At 42.0% G+C, this 19,526-nt stretch overlaps 1 protein-coding gene across 4 annotated transcripts in view; it reads right to left on the bottom strand.

Annotated features, from left to right (window-relative positions):
- CARD8 (caspase recruitment domain family member 8) overlaps positions 1-19,313 on the bottom strand; it is an 89,305-nt gene extending 69,992 nt beyond the window's left edge. For 3 of the 4 annotated variants that reach the window (XM_033959581.1, XM_033959578.1, XM_033959580.1), the window contains exons 1-3: positions 19,227-19,313; positions 8,494-8,525; positions 1,647-1,694 (exon numbers count right to left, since the gene is read on the bottom strand). In XM_033959581.1, the coding sequence (XP_033815472.1) occupies positions 1,647-1,694; positions 8,494-8,525; positions 19,227-19,267 (121 nt within the window). In that variant the 5' untranslated portion in view covers positions 19,268-19,313. Of the gene's footprint in view, positions 1-1,646; positions 1,695-8,493; positions 8,526-19,085; positions 19,128-19,226 lie in introns of those variants that run through there. The other variant, XM_033959579.1, reaches the window with a different exon arrangement.
- Between the last annotated feature and the right edge of the window lie 213 nt (positions 19,314-19,526).

The raw sequence follows: 19,526 nt of genomic DNA on the forward strand, positions 1-19,526 counted from the left end.
GATAAATTGCGCCTCTAAATTTTAATGGAAAATTTGATTTTAAAGTCCAATTTAAATGAGGTTCTTTATAAATTAATTTATCAGTGTAAATATCCTCATTTATTTGTATATGAAGAGAATTACGAAAACATCTAATATACCTCGATATTTCATAGTAGGTATTTTATCTGCATTTTAACAAACATTCATCGTCTCATTCATTTCATTTCATTTATATATTGTGAGATGAGACCTCAGTGGCTACTTCTGTACAGAATAAATCTGTTATGGCACAGAACTTCCAACATAGCTGGCCTCCTCATTGGTCTTGTCCCCTACTCTTTCATCCAGGTAAACGTTTTAGATATTCAGTATTTTCATGAGATAAATTAGTGAATAACTTAGCTTTCTTTGCCTGAGCGCTTAAATGTTTCGCTAGGCTGTTTCAAGGAGATGCCCCGATAATCAGACCCGCTGTCAGTCTTAAATCTTTTACAAGACTGACAGCGGGTCTGATTATCGGGACATCTCCTTGAAACAACCTAGTGAAATGTGGTTCCATGTCGGAGTCCCGTTTAAGCACTCAAGCAAAGAAAGCTAAGTTATTCACTAATTTATCTCATGAAAATACTGAATATCTAAAAAGTTTACCTAGATGAAAGAGTAGGGGACAAGACCAATGAGGAGGCCAGCTACGTTGGAAGTTCTGTGCTATAACAGATTTATTCTGTACAGAAGCAGCCACTGAGGTCTCATCCCACAATATAAAATGAAATGAATGAGACGATGAATGTTTGTTAAAATGCAGATAAAATACCTACTATAAATTGCGCCTAGACAGCCTAATGCCATTTCTAGCATTAGCCACACCCATAATGGGAACATGGAACGGGAACGTGGTGCAAATTCTCAAACCTAAACTTAGGGCTCCTTTTACGAAGCTGCGTTAGCGGTTTAACGGGCGTAATAGCGCATGCTAATTTACCGGCCGCGCTAGCCGCTGCCGCCTCCTCTTGAGCAGGTGGTACTTTTTCGGCTAGCGCAGGGGTTAGCGCGCACTAAAAATGTGCGTGTGATAAAGCCGCTAACGCGGCTCCTTCGTAAAAGGAACCCTTAGACTTGGATGCCCCTTGTTCTATAATTCAGCGTCTAAATGTGAGGAAAGCCCATGACCCTTCCATTTCCATGTCTCCATTTTGGCACTGAGTGTAAAATTTAGGTGTGGATCCCTTGCCTAAATTTGCACACATAAATTTAAATTGAAGCGCCTATGTAGGTGTGATTCTGGCACGTATTATTTAGGCGCTGGTAAGGGCTTCAATGGTGTCGTTTTTTTGCTGTTTTAAATGGCATTTGTTCATTAACTTAGGCACCGGTAGGGCGCCTACAAATTTAGGAACCGTTTCTAGAATTTCCTCCTTAGGCATTAGCACTTACAGTACGCCAGCCTTAAAGCTGGCGTAATTGTGTGAGTGAGTCCCACTCAGTCTCTGCTCATACATACTTGTAAAATACACACTATGTAAGGTATGTACATATTTATAGATTTTTGATATTTACACAGGTGCACCTAAATGCACTTATCTGCTGGTATTCTAATCATTTAGACCACATTTATCATCTAAACTTTAGCACCTTCTTTATAGAATTACCCCCACATTACTTACCATATTGACATTCCTCCTTGGTATCTTCAGATTCTGAAGAACTATTTTCTAAACAGATAAAACAGGAAGAGAGCATAAAATCACGTGAATTTTCTGGAGTTCCATATCTAATTTAGGCTTCCTTTTACAAAGCCGCCCAGAAAATGCTCCGACGCCCATTCAGCTCCTATGGGCGACAGTGCATTTATTGCGCCGGCCCACACTGCCGGCTTTTATAAAACAGGGGGTTAGACTGCATGCAAAATATAAGCACTCTTATGACACAAGATCTCTTTAAATGCATGTTTTACATTCTGTACTGAATTCCCATGAAATTAAGATGAAGATCAAATTCTTGCTTTTTAAGTGTCCTATCTTGTATCTAATGATATTACTACTAATAAATCATTAAGGGAAATGGGATAGGACTTGTATATTGCCTTTTTTGTGGTTACACATTCAAAGTATACAAGTATACACATGTACAGTATACAAGTACTTATTTTGTACCTGGGGCAATGCAGGATTAAATGACTTGCCCAGAGACACAAGGACCTCAGGGTGCTAAGGGCCCTTTCACTAAAGCATAGCGTGCTAACAGAATTAGAGCATGCTAAATGCTAAGAAGCCCATAAATGATAACTCAATGTATTCTGTTGCATGTGTTCCAAGCAGTTTCTTATTCACTTAAGGCTTAGAGCAGTGTCTTTCAAACTTTTTTAGCTCCAGCACACTAAACGGAGTAAATGTTTTTTGAAGCACAATATAATTGAAATTATAAAATTGCAAAACCAACAAAAAAATTAGAGGGTTATTTATTTAAAGTTCTTTAAGCTCTGTATAGGTAACAACGGTGAAAGTAAAATGGAACAGAATTGCTAATCAATGCGATGGATATGCTTCTTTTAGAGTGCATAAATTAACACAAAATGCAGCTCGATAGTCAACAAGCAAACACATATTTCATCATCCACCTAAGTGGATCAATTTTTCACTCTGTCAAAAATTACAAAGACTAGGGCAGTGTTTTTCAACCTTTTTTGGGCAAAGGCACACTTGTTTCATGAAAAAAATCACGAGGCACACCACCATTAGAAAATGTTAAAAAATTTAACTCTCTGCCTATATTGACTATATATGGACTAGGGGACACTCGATGAAGTTACAGGGAAATACTTTTAAAACCAATAGGAGGAAATATTTTTTTCACTCAGAGAATAGTTAAGCTCTGGAACGCATTGCTAGAGGTTGTGGTAAGAGCGGATAGCGTAGCTGGTTTTAAGAAGGGTTTGGACAATTTCCTGAAGGAAAAGTCCATAGTTTGATATCCAACTTTTACACCCTTTAAATCCAGAAAATAAAGAAGAAATACTTGAGATTAATAAAAAGCTTGAGAGGGTTAGACAATGGCTAAATTCCAACATGCTAGCCTTAAACATACAGAAAACAAAAGCTCTACTCTTTACATGGAAAAAGGGAATAAACTTGAGTGCCTCTTTTACTCTGGATAATATTCACTTGGATCTTGTAACTTCATTAAAAATACTTGGAGTCATCATCAACGATAAACTTACCTACCACGATCACATAAGTAGTATTGTTAAATCCTGCTCTATAGGCTACGAACGATTCGCTCAATTTCCAAGTTTCTGGAGCCAAAATTGTTAAATATATTAATCCATTCTTTAATCATTGCAAAACTCGACCATTGTAATTCTTTATTAATAAGTATCATACAAAAAGAAAAAAAAGCGCCTTTAGATAATTCAGAATATTGCCGTTAAACTCATCCACAATGGTAAACAATATGATCATGTAACACCTTTTCTGACTAAATCTCAATGGCTTCCAATTAACCATCGTATCACCTTCAAAATTTTACTTTTAGTATTCAAAACCCTCTCTACTAATGAACCTCAATTTATTGATAAATTACTCATCCCTTATAGCATTTCACGTCCCCTCTTTGAAAGTTATTGGGACACGACGACACGATATGTTTTCCGTGATGGCACCGCAGTTTTGCAACGCCATGCCACAGCATTTAAGAGTGGAAAACGATTTGAGTCATTTTAAAAGTAATTTAAAAAGTTTTCTTTTTAAAGACGCTTTTAACCTTTAAATTATGTTTAATCTTTCTATTTGTTTCTTTCTTTGATTGCACTTTTCCCTTCCTATTGTTTTTTCCATATATGGGTCTCCTCTGTACTTTAAAAATACTGAATTGTAGTTCTGTTCCCTCTTACCTTTTGTATTAGTTGGTCTGTAAGTCTGTTTGTTTAACCCATTATTTTAAATTTTAAATTATATGTCTAAATACCGTATTTTCTCGCATATAATGCGTGCGTTATACGTGGTTTTTACAAACCGCGCATACCCTTGCGCGTTATACGCGTGAGCGCTTTGTACAAAAGTTTTTTTACATAGTTCCCCCCCCCCGACGCCCAATTCATCACCCGGTAGGAGCGCTCGCACTCCCACCCCGAAGGACCGCTCGCACCCCCACCCGAAGGACCGCTCGCACCCCCACAGCCTCCCCCCTCCCCCATGGAGAAGCTGTCTACCTTTTTCCGGATGCCAGCCCAGCTGCTTCCTCTGCCGGCGGTCCTGCCCCTTCTCAGAGCCCTGTGCTGCGCTGCTTCCTCTTCAGGCGGTCCCGCCCTTTCTCTGATGTCAGAGAAAGGGCGGGACCGCCGGAAGAAAAAGCAGCACAGCAGGGCTGAGAAGGGGCGGGACCGCAGGCAGAGGAAACAGCTGGGCTCGCTGGCATCCGGAAACAAGGTAGACAGCTTCTCCATGGGGGAGGGGGGGAGGCTGTGGGGGTGCGAGCAGTCCTTCGGGTGGGGGTGCGAGCGGTTCTTCAGGGTGGGAGTGCAAGCGCTCCTTCGGGGTGGGGGTGCGAGCGGTCCTTCAGGGTGGGGGTGCGGGTGCGTGCGAGCGGTCCTTCGGGGTGGGGGTGCGAGCGGTCCTGCGGGGGGGTAAATCGGACGTCGGGGGGGCATCAGGCTTTCAGGGTAGGGACAGGACTTCAAGGGGGAAAGGAGAGTCGGGGCGGGGGAAAGGAGAGTCGGGGTCTCCAGAGGAGAGTTGGGGCGGGTGAAAGGAGAGTCGGGCAGCATGCGCGGTATACGGGTGTGCACGGTATATAAAAATTTCTGTACATAAATTTGTGTTTTTCGCGCACTATACCCATGTGCGCGTTATCTATGTGAAAATACGGTATATGTTTATATTTTATCGATTTTGTACCTCGCTTAGTAAAACTAAATAAGCGATTCATCAAACTCAAATAAAACTTGAAACTTGCTACTCTTTGGGTTATGGCCGGGTACTGGTGACCTGGATTGGCAACTGTGAGAATGGGCTACTGGGCTTGATGGATCGTTGGTCTAACCCAGTAAGGTTCACCATCGGCAGTTGTTTTCTTTTTTTTTTTTTTGTTTAATTTCTGACAGAGCTGAAAATCCAAGTTCGCAAAGGTAAGAAGATCCAAATGGTAACAAAGCCTAGATTGCTTTGTTGCTCAAATTAAGATAACCACTGCATAAAAAAGTAAAAATAAAATTACTTGCTGTTAGTTTTCAAGGATCAATCATGTCAAAGAATGATGCTTGCCTGGGCAATGGTATCCTTATGCACACAGACACTCATAACATTGACAGACTCTTGCGTACGTGACATACATGTCATCTGTTCTAGTGTATACTTATGATGGAAATCTTTAAAAATAAAGTAAAATTCTGGAATCTCTCGTGGCACACCTGGAATCTCTTTGGGGCTCACCACTGTGCCATGGAACACTGTTTGAGAGACACTGGTTTAGACAATTTGATTACTACGCATTAATATGGCAATTCTATAACAAGTTGCTTATATTTAAGTGTCAACTATGCAACTAAATGTAAGAATACTAACATTTGGGCACCTAAGTGTATACTTACCTGCAGAAATTATATTTGAGGCTCCTAAGTGGTATTCTACAAATAAAAAGGTCAAATAGCATAGCACAAATTTGTAAGGAGGTTGGGCATTCACATGGACAGAGCATGGGCAGACATTTAAGTAACCCCATTTAGGCCAGGTCTACAGCAAGTGTAAATAGGTCCACCTACATCTACACTAATATTGGGTGTTCAAATGTACACTGGCATTCTGTATGAACATGTGAGCACCCAAGCGTCCATGCAGACTAGGCCCTCATCCTGAACAATCAAGGCACTTATGCAGTTAGCTACACCTGTTCGTGTGGCATTGAGCCATATTAACTGCCATGTTGACTCTTACATACAGTAACTACTTCTCCACCCCATTCCACATTAGCTTTGTTATCCCCATTGACTGTTATTTTGGTGGCTACACTTACCCCCTCTTTTACTAAGGTGTGCTATGCTTTTTAGCGTGCGGTAAATATTAGCGTGCGCTAATCACGCGCTAAACGCTAACGTGTGCATGTTATCCTATGGATGCATTAGTGGTTAGCGCACGCTAAACGCGTGCTAAAACGCTTAGCGCATCTTTGTTAAAGAGGGCCTTAGCATGTGCTAACTGCTCATTAATCTCAAAAGTTAACCCAGCACTTTCTGTCTTAAAGTGGGGAAAAGTCTCTGTGAGTCTCAGCTGCCAAGATTTTTATCCCTTTATCACTTAATTGGCTTTGAAGCAGAGCCAGCAGACTGAAACCTAATGGTCAGATTGCACCCTGGATACAGCAGCCAAATTAACAGTGGATCAAACAACCCCAGATAGGTGTATGAAGTTTCAGATTGTACCCACATTGGGCCAGCCCCATTGCTCAATAAGAGTGCATGGTTCTGCTCTGTAGATGGTCCCTGGTTTCTATTTAATTTGATATGATTTGATTTAATAATTTTTTATGCAGTTTTAAGATGGTTTTCAAAAATGAAGTATATATAATAAACAATATAATGCATAACTAAAACAACAATATTAAATTAAAAAAACCAACAAAAAACCACTAATTCAAAAATATAATATTTAATAATTCAGCCAACATTACATCTCAACTGAGAAAATATCCAATCTGAAAGCTCCAAAACTACTGGAAGATAACCAGGTTTTCAAGGCTTTTGGAAAACATAGAATAATCCTTAAGATTTCTGACCGTATCGGATAGGGAGTTCCACAAAAGTGGACCTATATACTGAAGGCCCAATTTCTAGTTGAAGAGAGTTTATATAACTTTAAAGATGAATGCTGCAACAAAGACCATTGAGAAGATCTTAGACATTTTAAATGTTCTTGAGCAGCCAATTTGTCAGTGAGATATTGTGAAACATCCATTCGGAACACCTTGAAAACAAGGCCGATGAATTTAAACAAAATTATGACTGTCAAAGGGAGCCAGGGCTAGGGATGCTACAGAGGTTCACAGCACCTTGGGGAAGGGGAGGTTCATCCTCCCACCCCTCTAAGAGCAAGACCTGGTGTCTAAATTTGAGAAGTTATCAACATGGGCTACTGTTAAGTTGGGTTATATTATCACAGGGCCCCATTTTATGTAATGAGATCCTGTGCTAAAATAACTCGACTTGTGGTAAAAATAACCTGACTTGATAATACCCCCCTCTTAGAGCCCATAATACAAGGTTCCAATAAGTAGCCCTCAAGTAATCCTTCCAGCCTCAGAAAAACAACTACAGCGCAAAAGATGGCCTCAATCTGTAATATTTAATTTACATTGTTATTATAATTGTATTGAACATTTGAGCTTCAAGGTTTTCATGGATTCAGCTGCTTTTCAGTATTCTAAGGTGACCAGTTTTTAAATGTATATTGGATATCTTGCTGATAATGGACTATAAAGGTTTAGATTTTAATTAGTAAGTATTATTCTCTCCAGTGTCATTATTGATCATGTCTGAACAGGAAGACAACATAAATTGTTACAATGACGTCTAACAAGACCATTTTATTATTCTTGGAAGGGCTTAAGTTTCTTTCATGACACTTAAAATGGACAAACCACCACTGAATTTAAAAAAGTTATTCTTTCTATACTGTCCAACACAAACTGAATCAAGTCAATAACTTCCCCGTTATCCAGATATTTCTCTTGGCCACAGCTATGTGGAGATATTCTGACCTTATAGATCATGTCAACATTATCTAGTTAAAGGCCAGGCCAGTGCATGGGTGGAGCACAGGTAGTAAGTACATTATCTGGATAGGGCCAGGCCAGAGTGTAGCTGCAGCATGAGTAGTGCATTATCTAGATAGGGCCGGGCCAGTGCATGGGTGGAACATGGGTAGAGCATTATCTGGATAGGACCGGGCCAGTGCATGGGTGGAACATGGGTAGTGCATTATCTGGATAGGACCGGGCCAGTGCATGGATGGAATGTGGGTAGTGCATTATCTGGATAGGACTGGGCCAGTGCATGGGTGGAACATTGGTAGTGCATTATCTAGATAGGGCCGGGCCAGTGCATGGGTGGAACATGGGTAGTGCATTATCTAGATAGGGTCGGGCCAGTGCATGGGTGGAGCAAGGATAGTGCATTATCTAGATAGGGCAAACACTCACAGGATAGTTGGTCATTTAGGAAAACACATTAAAATTAGTATCTTCTTCCTGAAACCACAATCTTGGCAAGTGGCACTGTGAGACAGCTCTCCTTGCTTTGACTTTAGGCAGCTGTTGGCATTGTCTTATCATAATTTTTGTCACTAGGAGTGCTATTATTTAATTAGCATACTGGTAACACTTGCATCAGTGTCATAATAAAACTAAGATCATAATTAATATTAAAATTGAAAAGAAAGCTATGTTGGTTCACAGAACTTGTAGAGCGTTTCCTATTTCATGACTCTTAGTGAGAAAACACCCCCACAGTAAATACTGAATTACCTGTTTGTCCCAAGCAGCTGGCATCTTCTTCACTGAAACACAATACATCCAGACTTTGAATACATTCAGAGCTTTCTGCTTTCTTTCTCTAGTGCATTCATCAGGAAATTCTTCTTAAACATGAACCCCAGGGTGAGATAATGCTCTTAGAACAATTACTCCAATTACTGTTAATTATAGATGTGAGGTTCAAACAGTTAGCATTGCAAACATCTTAAACAAGAGACAAGTGAATGTATGAAAGCAGACTCTCCTAATTCTATAAAAGTCGCCGAAAATTGCACACGCAAATTTACCTGCAATAACTGATTTGCACACAAAATTTAATTAACAAACTAATTAGCACCAATAATGGTGCTAATTACAAGCTATTACTGGCAATTACAAGCAATTACTGGCATTAATTAGATGTAAATACCTGTTATGCACATAAATGTAGGCAACTACATTTAGAAGCGTCCGCTTATGTTACGTCAATAGCAAGTATAAATATGCATGCCTAAATGAAGAATTTTAGCACGTAACCTTACAGCATTCTGTAAGTGGCACATGTAAATGCTGGTTCCATCCATGCCGCCCTAATGCCCCAACCCTGTGAATACCCCTTTGCATTTATGTCATTTTTGCAATTCACATGTGCAAGTGTACACATAGCTGCATATATGCATATAAGCGTGAGATTACGAGAGTGTGGACAAGGGACCGGGTAGTGTGCTCAGAGAGGAAGGGGCGAATTTTGGTGATATTGAAGAGATAGAAGCGACAGGTCTTAGCAGCATGTTGGATGCGCGTAGAAAATGAGAGGTCGGAATCGAAGACGACTCTAAGGTCGCGAGCAGAGGAGACTGGAACAATGACTGTATTATTTACCGAGATGGAGAAAAGAGGAGGAGGAGGAGAGGGTTTAGGAGGAAAGAGGAGCAGCTCAGTCTTGGTCATACCGTGTTTCCCCGAAAATAAGACCTACCCCAAAAATAAGCCCTAGCATGATTTTCGGGGACGGTCTTAATATAAGCCCTGCCCTAAAAAATAAGCCCTAGTGATGAAAGAAGCGCAACTCAGCCCCCTCCAACCTGCGATGTTGTCTCCACCGCTAACAGCCGGAAAATCACTTACAGCAGCCGCACGGGTTTCCCTGCGGCTGCTGAACGTGCCCCCAATCTGCGCGGGTCCCGGATGTTGTCTCTGGCGCCGGAAAGGCAATTACAGCAGCCGCACGTGCCTCCAACCTGCGCGGGTCCTGGTTGCCTTGTTCCCTCTAAGCTGAGCAGGTGTCCTCCAGCTGCATTGCTACCACTAGGGGGTGGAATATTTTCAGTCGCTAAGGACAGGTATGTTCCCTGGAGTCCTGCAGAACTTGCCTGTCCCTCACAATTGAAAAATGTGACAGTAAAACAGCACCCTCTATTGGTGAGACTGTGGGTGGAGGACTCCTGCTCAGCTTAGAGGGAACAGTGCCGGCGGCGGGCGCCAACAGAATTTAAACCTTACTGCCCAATAAAATTACATTACATTACATTACATTAGTGATTTCTATTCCGCTTGTGCCTTGCGGTTCTAAGCGGATTACAAGTTAGAAGACTGGACATTTCCAGTAGCATTGCAGTACATATAATCAAGAATGCGTTAAGTTACAATTGTTGTTCTGGACTTTTCCAGGATAAATTGGTAGTAGATATTAGATAGTGATAGGTTGTTTAGACGAATAGAGATAATATTGTCCGGATTCTGCTGTTTAGACGAATAGAGATAATACTGTTCGGATTCGGGTGTTGCTGGTGGTGGTGTTAGGGTAGTCATGAGAGCATTTTCTAATACTTTTGTGAGGTTATGATGATGGGAAGTGTTTTTTGAAGAGATGAGTTTTGATTTCTTTTCGGAATGCTTTAATGTCTATTGATTTGGTCAGTAGATTGGTGATGGTAGTATCGATCTTTGCTGCCTGTGTCGCTAAAAGGCTGTCATATAGTTTCTTTCGTCGGGTTCCTTTGAGAGGGGGGTGAGTGAATAGGCTCTGAGTTCTCCTTAATCTGTGTGAGAGGTTACGGTGTAGTCTGTTGTTTAGGTAGCTGGGTGCTGTTCCATGTATTACTTTGTATAGTAGACAGTAGAATTTGAACTGGGATCTTGCTTTTATTGGTAGCCAGTGTGAATCTAGGTATGCTTTGGTGATGTGGTCATATTTGCCTAGTGAGTAGATGATTCTGAGGGCTGTGTTCTGAACTGTCTGTAATTGTTTTATCATGTAATTTGGGCATGATAGGTATAGGCTGTTACAGTAATCTACAATACTCAGTACTAGGGATTGTACTAATATCTTGTATTGATCTTTGTTGAAGAATTTTCTTATTTTTCTTAGGTTACGTATTGTGAAGAATGCTCTTTGGATGATTTTGTGGATTTGAGACTGCATTGTGCAGTTTCTGTCTAGTTGAATTCCCAGGATCTTGAGTGTGCTTTGCATTGGGTACTTGATTGTATTTACTTCTAGTTCTGTGAGAGAAGGTTTTTTTTCCCTTTCCAGTAGTAGGAATTTAGTTTTTTCCGAGTTCAGTTTTAGTTTATGACTTGACATCCATTTTTCTACCGTTTCCATTATCATTTTCAGGTGGTTTGTGGATAAGGGGTCTTGAATATTAAAGGGTAGGAGGATAGTTATATCATCTGCGTAGCTGAATGATACTGTGTTTAGGGCATCTAGGGTTATGCCTAGGGATGCTATGAAGAGGTTAAATAATATGGGAGATAATGGTGATCCTTGTGGTACTCCACATGGGTTTGACCATGGTTCGGATATGTGCTCTTTTGATTTGACTTTGTATGTTCGTGTTTTGAGGAAGCTTTGGAACCATTTGTGAACATTACCTGAGATTCCTATTGCGTCTAATATCTGGAGTAGTGTGTGATGGTCAACTAGGTCGAATGCCGCAGAAAGATCGAGTTGAATGAGAAGCAGCTTGTTTCCTTTGCTGAGGTGTTGTCGTGCAATGTCTAATAGTGATATCAGTAGAGTTTCTGTGCTATGGTTGGATCTGAATCCAGATTGTGATGGATGTAGTATGTGATGTGCTTTCCTGCTTCCTGCACAGGGAGCGGATCAAGAAATTTTTTCAGCTGCTTAGGGCAGCTGCAGCACGGCCTGAAACCGGGACTTCTGGTGGCTGCCTCAGGGTCCTAGAATCCACTGCCAGTGCAGCTCCATTTCAATCTGCTGCCTCTGCAGCGTTAAACTTGCTCTCAGTCTGTCGTCTCTACTGTAGCACTTTCAGGTAAAGGGCACCAGGGAGCAATAAAGTCTGCACACACACCCCAAGAAGACTCCTCAGGAGGACATGGGCTCTATAGTCCCCCACTATATTGAAGCACTTGAAGTGGTGTCTCATAACCTTGGGAGGCATCCTTTGAAGCACAGCTCCCACCACTCTGCGGAAATAATATTTTGACCCCCCCCCCCCCCAAGACAAGATGAGTGCAAAAAGAAAGAGCTATTCTGTGGAGTGCAAGAAAGGAATCATGGAGGACTCCCAGGGCAAAAATCTTATTGCTGTCTGTGAAAAAATAAGTTGGATATCCGAATGGTCCGAAAATGGCAAGCAGAATACGATAACCTCAGTCAACAGACATCCAACGGAAATGCTAAGAAGCACAAGCATGGATCAGGTTGGCAACCATTATTTCCTGAGCTGGAAGACGTGATCTGTGAATGGGTTGCTGACAGGAGAGCAAGGGCTTTGGTTGGCCGCAGGGCTGATATTCAAGCATTTGCCCTTGCAATGGCATCACCGTTAGAAACATCCTCAGAACAATTCAAAGCATCACAACACTGGCTGGATGGCTTTCTTCAGCTATAAGAACTGTCTGTAAGAAGATCGACAAAAATATTTAAGCTAGAAGATGCTGAAATTATTAAACATGCCCTTGAATACAAGACCTTTGTTAATGGCATTGACTTTTCAAAATACCAACTTTCCAACATGATTGCTATGGATGAAACTGCAGTGTTTATGGGCCAAGGAACCCAAATGACTATTGATCAACGGCGTGCCTCCTCAATCTACATTCCCTCTACTTGTTATGAAAGTGTACGTGTTACCTGTATTTTGGCAATTTGTCTGGATGGAAATAAAGCCTCACCTCTAATCATCGCCAAGGGCAAGAAGGATAAGATTGAACATGTTTCAGGCATTTATGATCTTGAAACTGAAAAAGGCCTGGTGCACACAAGCAATTATAAGGAAGTGGGTCAATTTAATGCTGCCACTTGTTTTGCGAGGCAGCTAAAGAGGTCTGCTAGTCTGAGATTCAGCCAGCACACACCGTGCTAAAGACATGACGAACTTCCTTCAAGAGAGAAGAATAGATCAAATAATGATTCCCGCTGGAATGGCTGGCTATTTCCAGACTCTTGATATTGCAATAAACACGCCATTCAAGGGCCATTTGTGCATTGAAATTAATGACTACATTGAAAATAGAATGGAGAGAAATCAGTGTGAAAATTTTGTGAAGCCTAAACTGCAAGAGGTTGTGACTTGGGTGAAGAATTCATGGGATAAAATCACTGACAGTTGAAGGCTACATGGACAAGACGTGTTCATTTAAAGGAAGCTCTACTGCTAGACATGAGAGATTGGTGCCAATGGTTGTAAATGAAATGGAGTCACAAGAAATTCATGATGTAATTTGTTGTTTGGAGAGTTTTGATGATGTTCCAGAAGATGATGACATGACTGGGCCTCTTCTCCCTTGAAAAGAGAAGACTGAGAGGGGACACGATCAAAACATTCAAGATATTGAAGGGAATTGACTTAGTAGAGAAAGAGAGATTGTTCACTCTCTCCGAGGTGAAGAGAACAAGAGGGCACTCGATAAAGTTAGAAGGGAAAAGATTCTGTACAAACGTAAGGAAGTTCTTCACCCAGAGAGTGATAGAAACCTGGAACGCTCTTCCGGAGGCTGTTATAGGGGAAAGCACCTTCCAGGGATTCAAGACAAGGTTGGATAAGTTCCTACTGGAACAGAACATACGCAAGTAAGGCTAGACTCAAATAGGGCACTGGCCACCGCGTGAGCGGACTGCTGGGCAAGATGGACCACTGGTCTGACCCAGCAGCGGCAAATCTTATGTTTTTAATAACTGTTTATTTTTGTTCATGAATACTGGTAAACGTAGATTGTTGTACATGGAAAAACGGTTTGTAAAGTTATAGTATGATGATGTTTCAGAAGATGGTGACATGACTGTATTTGAATAAAAGTACGTTTTTGTTCAAGAATAGATGTAGATTGTTGTTCATGGAAAAATAAGACATCCCAGAAAATAAGCCTTAGTGTGTTTTTTGGGCCCAAAATTAATATAAGACAGTGTCTTATTTTCGGGGAAACATGGTATTTAGTTTCAGATGACGGCAGGACATCCAGGCAGCAATGTCAGCCGAACGGGCAGACTATTTCTTGGACTTTAGGTGAAATTTTGAGTGTGGAGAGGTAGCTGAAGTAGGTATGGCCAGTGCCAGAAATGCCATTAGGCACCTCTTTGGACATGAATCACGTGAAAGGTAGGCACTGTACATATAGGCCTTCAAAATCCTGACCTGCATTCCTGGCGCCTACCTTTCACGCAAGCCATGATTCTGCAAATGGTGCTATCACGTGAATGGCATGCCATCGGCTGCGCTTTTCTTAGGTGGCCGCCAATAGCGACGCCATTTGTAGAATCTGGCCCTAATTCTCTAGAAGTCATTATAGCACTTAGCATAGTTTCCCATATCCAACTGAAACCTGGCGCAAATCCTTGCACTCCACTGATAGCAGTTGGGTTTATAAATCCAAGTACTTACCTACCTACACCCCTCCCACTGCCACATCCCCTTTTGAGCTGTACACTATGAAATTTAAACGTGCATGTTATAGGATAGGGCATAGGACAGATATGTACTTAACTCCTAATTAAGTACCAATTGACTCTAATTTGCATCAATAATTGGTTATTAGCACTTAATTGACTAATTAGTTTATGCACACATCCAGCATCTATGCCCAATCTGGATGCCCAACTTTGGGTAACCAATACAGAATCTGTGGGAGCGTGAACAGGAGAATCAATGCAGATATCTGAATGTGTGCCTCCTAAGCTCTTCCGAACTGGAGATTATGTCATTATGAAATCCATTAAAAAAATACTTCATGGATATGTATTACACACTGCTGCTGATGGCACAAATAAAATCATTATCTACCAAGAGGTAGACATGGTAATGGCCAGTCACCCAAATGCTTAACTCTACATTAATAGTCCTTTTGCAAAGGCCAGCACAGGAAATACACAGACACTTTGTTGGTCTCACTTGTATCTGAGCAAGATTTGAATGTGGTTATACAATACATTTATTGTTTTACAAAAGCCAAGTTCTTTTTATGGGTTCAATAATTTAGGTGTTTTCCAGGAAAAAAAAGAGATAAGAGCATTATCAGACAGAGGTTATGGTCAATAATTAAATATCTTTTTCTTGGTTCTTAATTTTACTGAGATCTTTTGGCAGATTATGGACTAATCATTAACCTTATTAGTTATGTTTTTCTTTGCTCTTTATTTTGCTTCTTTTCATGGATCGCTGAAGGGGAATTTGAATTTCCTTGTTCAATGTTCTTATGATGATGTATTTTGAATCTCTTAAACATGAAGATATAGAGGTAGTATTTCATACAATTGGCTTTTGAAGATCACCAAGCCAAAATGTATAAATTATATATTTGAGGATTATGTATCCATTAAGAGTTATGTTATGTATGCATTTTTATCCTGCTTTAATTCCTACAAAGGTTCAAAGCAGGTAACTGGTGCTGGTAGATTAACAAATACTAAATGATGAAAGCATGTTAAGAACAAAGAAGGCAAATTTAAAAGCCACTAATGCATGAAAACAATGTTTAATGTGGGAAATGAGTGCTTATAAAATTTTGCATCTGATCTATGAAACATTACATGCATAAAACCTGTACATGCGTTAACTTTACCTGGCCTAGGTAGATACATTCTCAGAAGCAGAGTTAGGGAGGGGTTTGCATTTATACAAATACTTTTGAAAATATGTAAATAAAATAATCCAGAAAATTTGTACATTCCAAAAAGTAAAACTGCATATTTTACCTGAGGTAATGTTTTCAAATGGAAGTAGGCACACACTTTTGTTTTGAAAATTCACTGGCACCCACAAAGAGAAAAGTATGTGTGTACTACTTAAGTGTGTCCTCACTTATAAAATTACCCCCCCCCCCCCCCAAATGACTTAGGGGCTTTGTCTCTCTTTCTATGATTCTGGTGGTGAACTGGATTAGAAGCTGTTTGCCGGACAGATGCCAGAGGGTGGTGGTAAACGGAATTCGCTCGGAGGAGGGTCAGGTGAGTAGTGGAGTGCCTCAAGGCTTGGTGCTGGGACTTATTCTGTTCAATATGTTTGTGAGCGACATTGCTGAAGGGTTAGATGGTAAGCTTAGCCTTTTTGCGGATGATACCAAGATTTGTAACAGAGTGGACACCCCGGAGGGAGTGGAAAACATGAGAAAGGATCTGCAAAAGTTAGAAAAATGGTCTTAATGTCTGGCAACTAAAATTCATTGTGAAGAAGTGTAGAGTGATGCATCTCATGGTACCTACTTTTTTTTTTAAATTAGGGCTCCTTTTACTAAGGTGTGCTATGCTTTTTAGCATGTTCTAACCATGTGCTAAATGCTAACACGTGCATGTTAGTCTATGGACACATTAGCGGTTAGCATGTGTGTAGATTTAGCGTGCGCTAAACGTGCTAAAACGTTTACCGCACCTTAGTAAAACAGGGAGTTAGTCTTTAATGGTGCGGTCAATTACCACGCGACTGCCTCATAGCAAACAATCCGACACCCACTTGATCCCTATGGGTGTCAGAGCAATTACCGCAACCTGCCGCGATAATCACCTTTGTATAAGGGGAATTAAAATAATTAACGCTCCCTTTTACAAAACCACAAAAGCAGTTATTAGCACAGGGAGCCACGGTGAATGCTCCGCACTGCTCCTGGTTCTCATAGAGTTCCTAAGTGACTCCCTGTCCCATTCCTGTAAGTTCTGCCTTAACCGCACAAGCCTCAGACACTTATGATTTTAAAGTGTTTGAGGCTTGTGCAGATGAGGATGGAGCTTAGGCATTGGTGGGATGAGGCATTATGACATCACAATCTGAGATCTAGAATGTTGCTACTTAGGATTTCAAAGTGTTTGAGGCTTGTGCAGATGAGGACAAAGCTTAGGCATTGGTGGAATGAGGCATTATAACATCACAATCTGAGCTCTAGAATGTTGCTACCTATGATTTTGAAGTTTGTGAACATGAACACATAGCTTGCAGGAATGGGGCAGGGACAGGAAAAGAACTTGCGGGGATGGGACGGGAAAATGAGTTCTCGCGGGGACGGGGAAAAATTTGTCCCCGTGTCATTCTCTCCTTAGTGCACCCCACAATAGTGTTTTTTACCCTGCCGTAAGCACGTGTTAGTGCTTACGGCAGCTTAGTAAAAGGGCTCCTAAAATTGGAACTGACATGTGGTGTACAAGTGATTTGCAAATGTTTGAAGAAGCAAGGCTTGGTTTGATTATCATATTACTCTCGTTAGAAATATGAGCGTTTAGAAGTGGTTATCAGCTACCAAGAGCAATGAAAAAAATATTAGTGGCTGCAAAGGACCCCGAATATTCCACAGTTCTATCCCCAAATAAAATTGTATCTATTGGAATTCACTGGGTTCTCTCAATTTGGAAGATGCTTCACATAAGCAGTGATAATGATCTTCAGTAAACTATCCAGAATTCATATACAATTAGGTTCAGGACTACCAATAACATGGAGTATAATTTATAAATCTAAGGTCTGGGGAGGGGAAGAGACATAGTTTCAAGATCACTAACCTGCCATAGGTAGATTGCTAGAAGGATGCTAGGGTGCATAGAGTGGTAAGACTTTGGTGAGACTCATTTAGAATTTTGTGTAGAATTCTGGAGGCCATGCACCCTCAGAAAGATATCAAAAGGATGGAGTCGGTCCAGAGGAAGGCTACTAAAATGGTGCGTGGTCTTTGTCATAAGGCATACGGGGACAGACATAAAGATCTAAATCTGTATACTTTGGAGGAAAGGCGGGAGAAGGGAGATATGATGGAGACGATTAAATACCTATGTGATGTAAATGCGCATAAGTTGAGTCTCTTTCATTTGAAAGGAAGTTCTGGAATGAGAGGGCATAGGATGAAGTTAAGCGGTGATAGGCTCAGGAGTAAGAACATAAGAAGTTGCCTCCACTGGGTCAGACCAGAGGTCCATCGCGCCCAGCGGTCCGCTCCCACGGCGGCCCATCAGGTCCATGACCTGTGAAATGGTTTCTGACTATTCCTATAACCTACCTCTACTTCTATCCCCTTTTCTTTTAGGAACTTATCTAGACCCTCCTTGAACCCCTGTAGCGTGCTCTGGCCTATCACAGCCTCCGGGAGCGCGTTCCATGTGTCCACCACCCTCTGAGTGAAAAAGAACTTCCTAGCATTTGTTCTAAACCTGTCCTTTTTCAATTTCTCCGAGTGCCCCCTTGTACTTGTGGCTCCCCACAGCCTGAAGAATTTGTCCCTGTCTACCTTCTCTATGCCCTTCATGATTTTGAAGGTTTCTATCATGTCTCCTCTAAGTCTCCGCTTTTCCATCTAGTAATCTAAGGACATACTTTTTTTTACAGAAAGAGTGGTGGATGTGTGGAACAGTCTTCCAGAAGAGGTGGTGGAGACAGACTGTGTCTGAATTTAAGAAAGCCTGGGCACGGGGGATCTCTTAGAGAGAGGACGAGATAATGGTTACTGTGGATGGGTAGTCTGGATGGGCCATTTGGCCTTTATCTGCAATCATGTTTCTATGACTACTGTATTTAGCAAATGTATTTTTTAACCTTCACAAACAGGAAACGCTTCCAACCAAAGTCGCTGCATCTTGCAGCCAGCCATTGCTCTTGGCAGCTGCCCAACTCAAACAACTGATAACCACGACTTCAGAGCAGCACGTTTTGCATCTGCTCTTCTCTAGGAGCCCATTATTAAATAAACTCGACTTGTCCGGGGAGGAGTCATTTCTGTGGGGTTTTTGCACCTAATTTTGAAAACTTGGCTCCAAAGGACGGGGTTAGCATCCCTTAGCGCTCGTCTCATCGGCTCTCTCTGTGAATCCCAGATCTAAGCAGCCTGGCCGCGCGCTTCTCTCGGTGCCCGCGCGCATCATCTCCTCGCCTGCACGTGCAGGGCAGTACATGGACTCCAGCTACAGCCGCGCGCCCCTCTTCAGCACCCGGTAGCTTGTCTTAACCCTGCCCAGGGGCTCGTCTCATCGCTTCTTCTCACTACAGTGCCGTGAACGGCCTCCAGATGCAGGCGCTGCACCTGAAACCAAACTCCCCGCCCGCGCGCTCACCTCACCGCCTCCCCGGCCGGCGAGTGGCCTCCAAGAGCCGCCGCTGCCCGCGCGCTTATCCATCCATCCCTCTCCGAGCGGCGCGCGGACCCCGCACAAACAGAAGCCATACCTGGCCACGCGCCCCTCCATCCTGCCAGAAGTGCGCCTCCCCTTCCCCGCTCGCGCGCTCACCTCATCGTTTCTGCGCGACTTTGCCAGCCGTGTGCATCCCGTCCCAGCGCTCCCTCTATTACCCCCCCCCCCCCCTCACCTCAGCGCCTTTTCTCGCTTAGGGCTGTCGCTGCTCGTCATTCTGCCGCTGCTTCCGCGGGTGATGCTTTCGTTCTCGCTCACACTAAGCGGGATACAGGTGTAGGAGGGGGGGGGGAGTAGAAAAGAGGAGAAAATGAAAGTGTTTTATTGCTCTTCCGCAGCGCCGGCGTCCTCTAAAGAAATTAGGTGGTAGGAAAGAGCCGCTCTCCGCCCCTCCCCCCTTCCAAGACAGAGATGGAAACATGGCTGCATTATCAATCAATAAAAATCATTTCACAAAAAACAAACAAGAGCAACA

This window comes from Geotrypetes seraphini, chromosome 9, assembly GCF_902459505.1.
Source record: "Geotrypetes seraphini chromosome 9, aGeoSer1.1, whole genome shotgun sequence".
Lineage (NCBI taxonomy): Eukaryota > Metazoa > Chordata > Amphibia > Gymnophiona > Dermophiidae > Geotrypetes > Geotrypetes seraphini.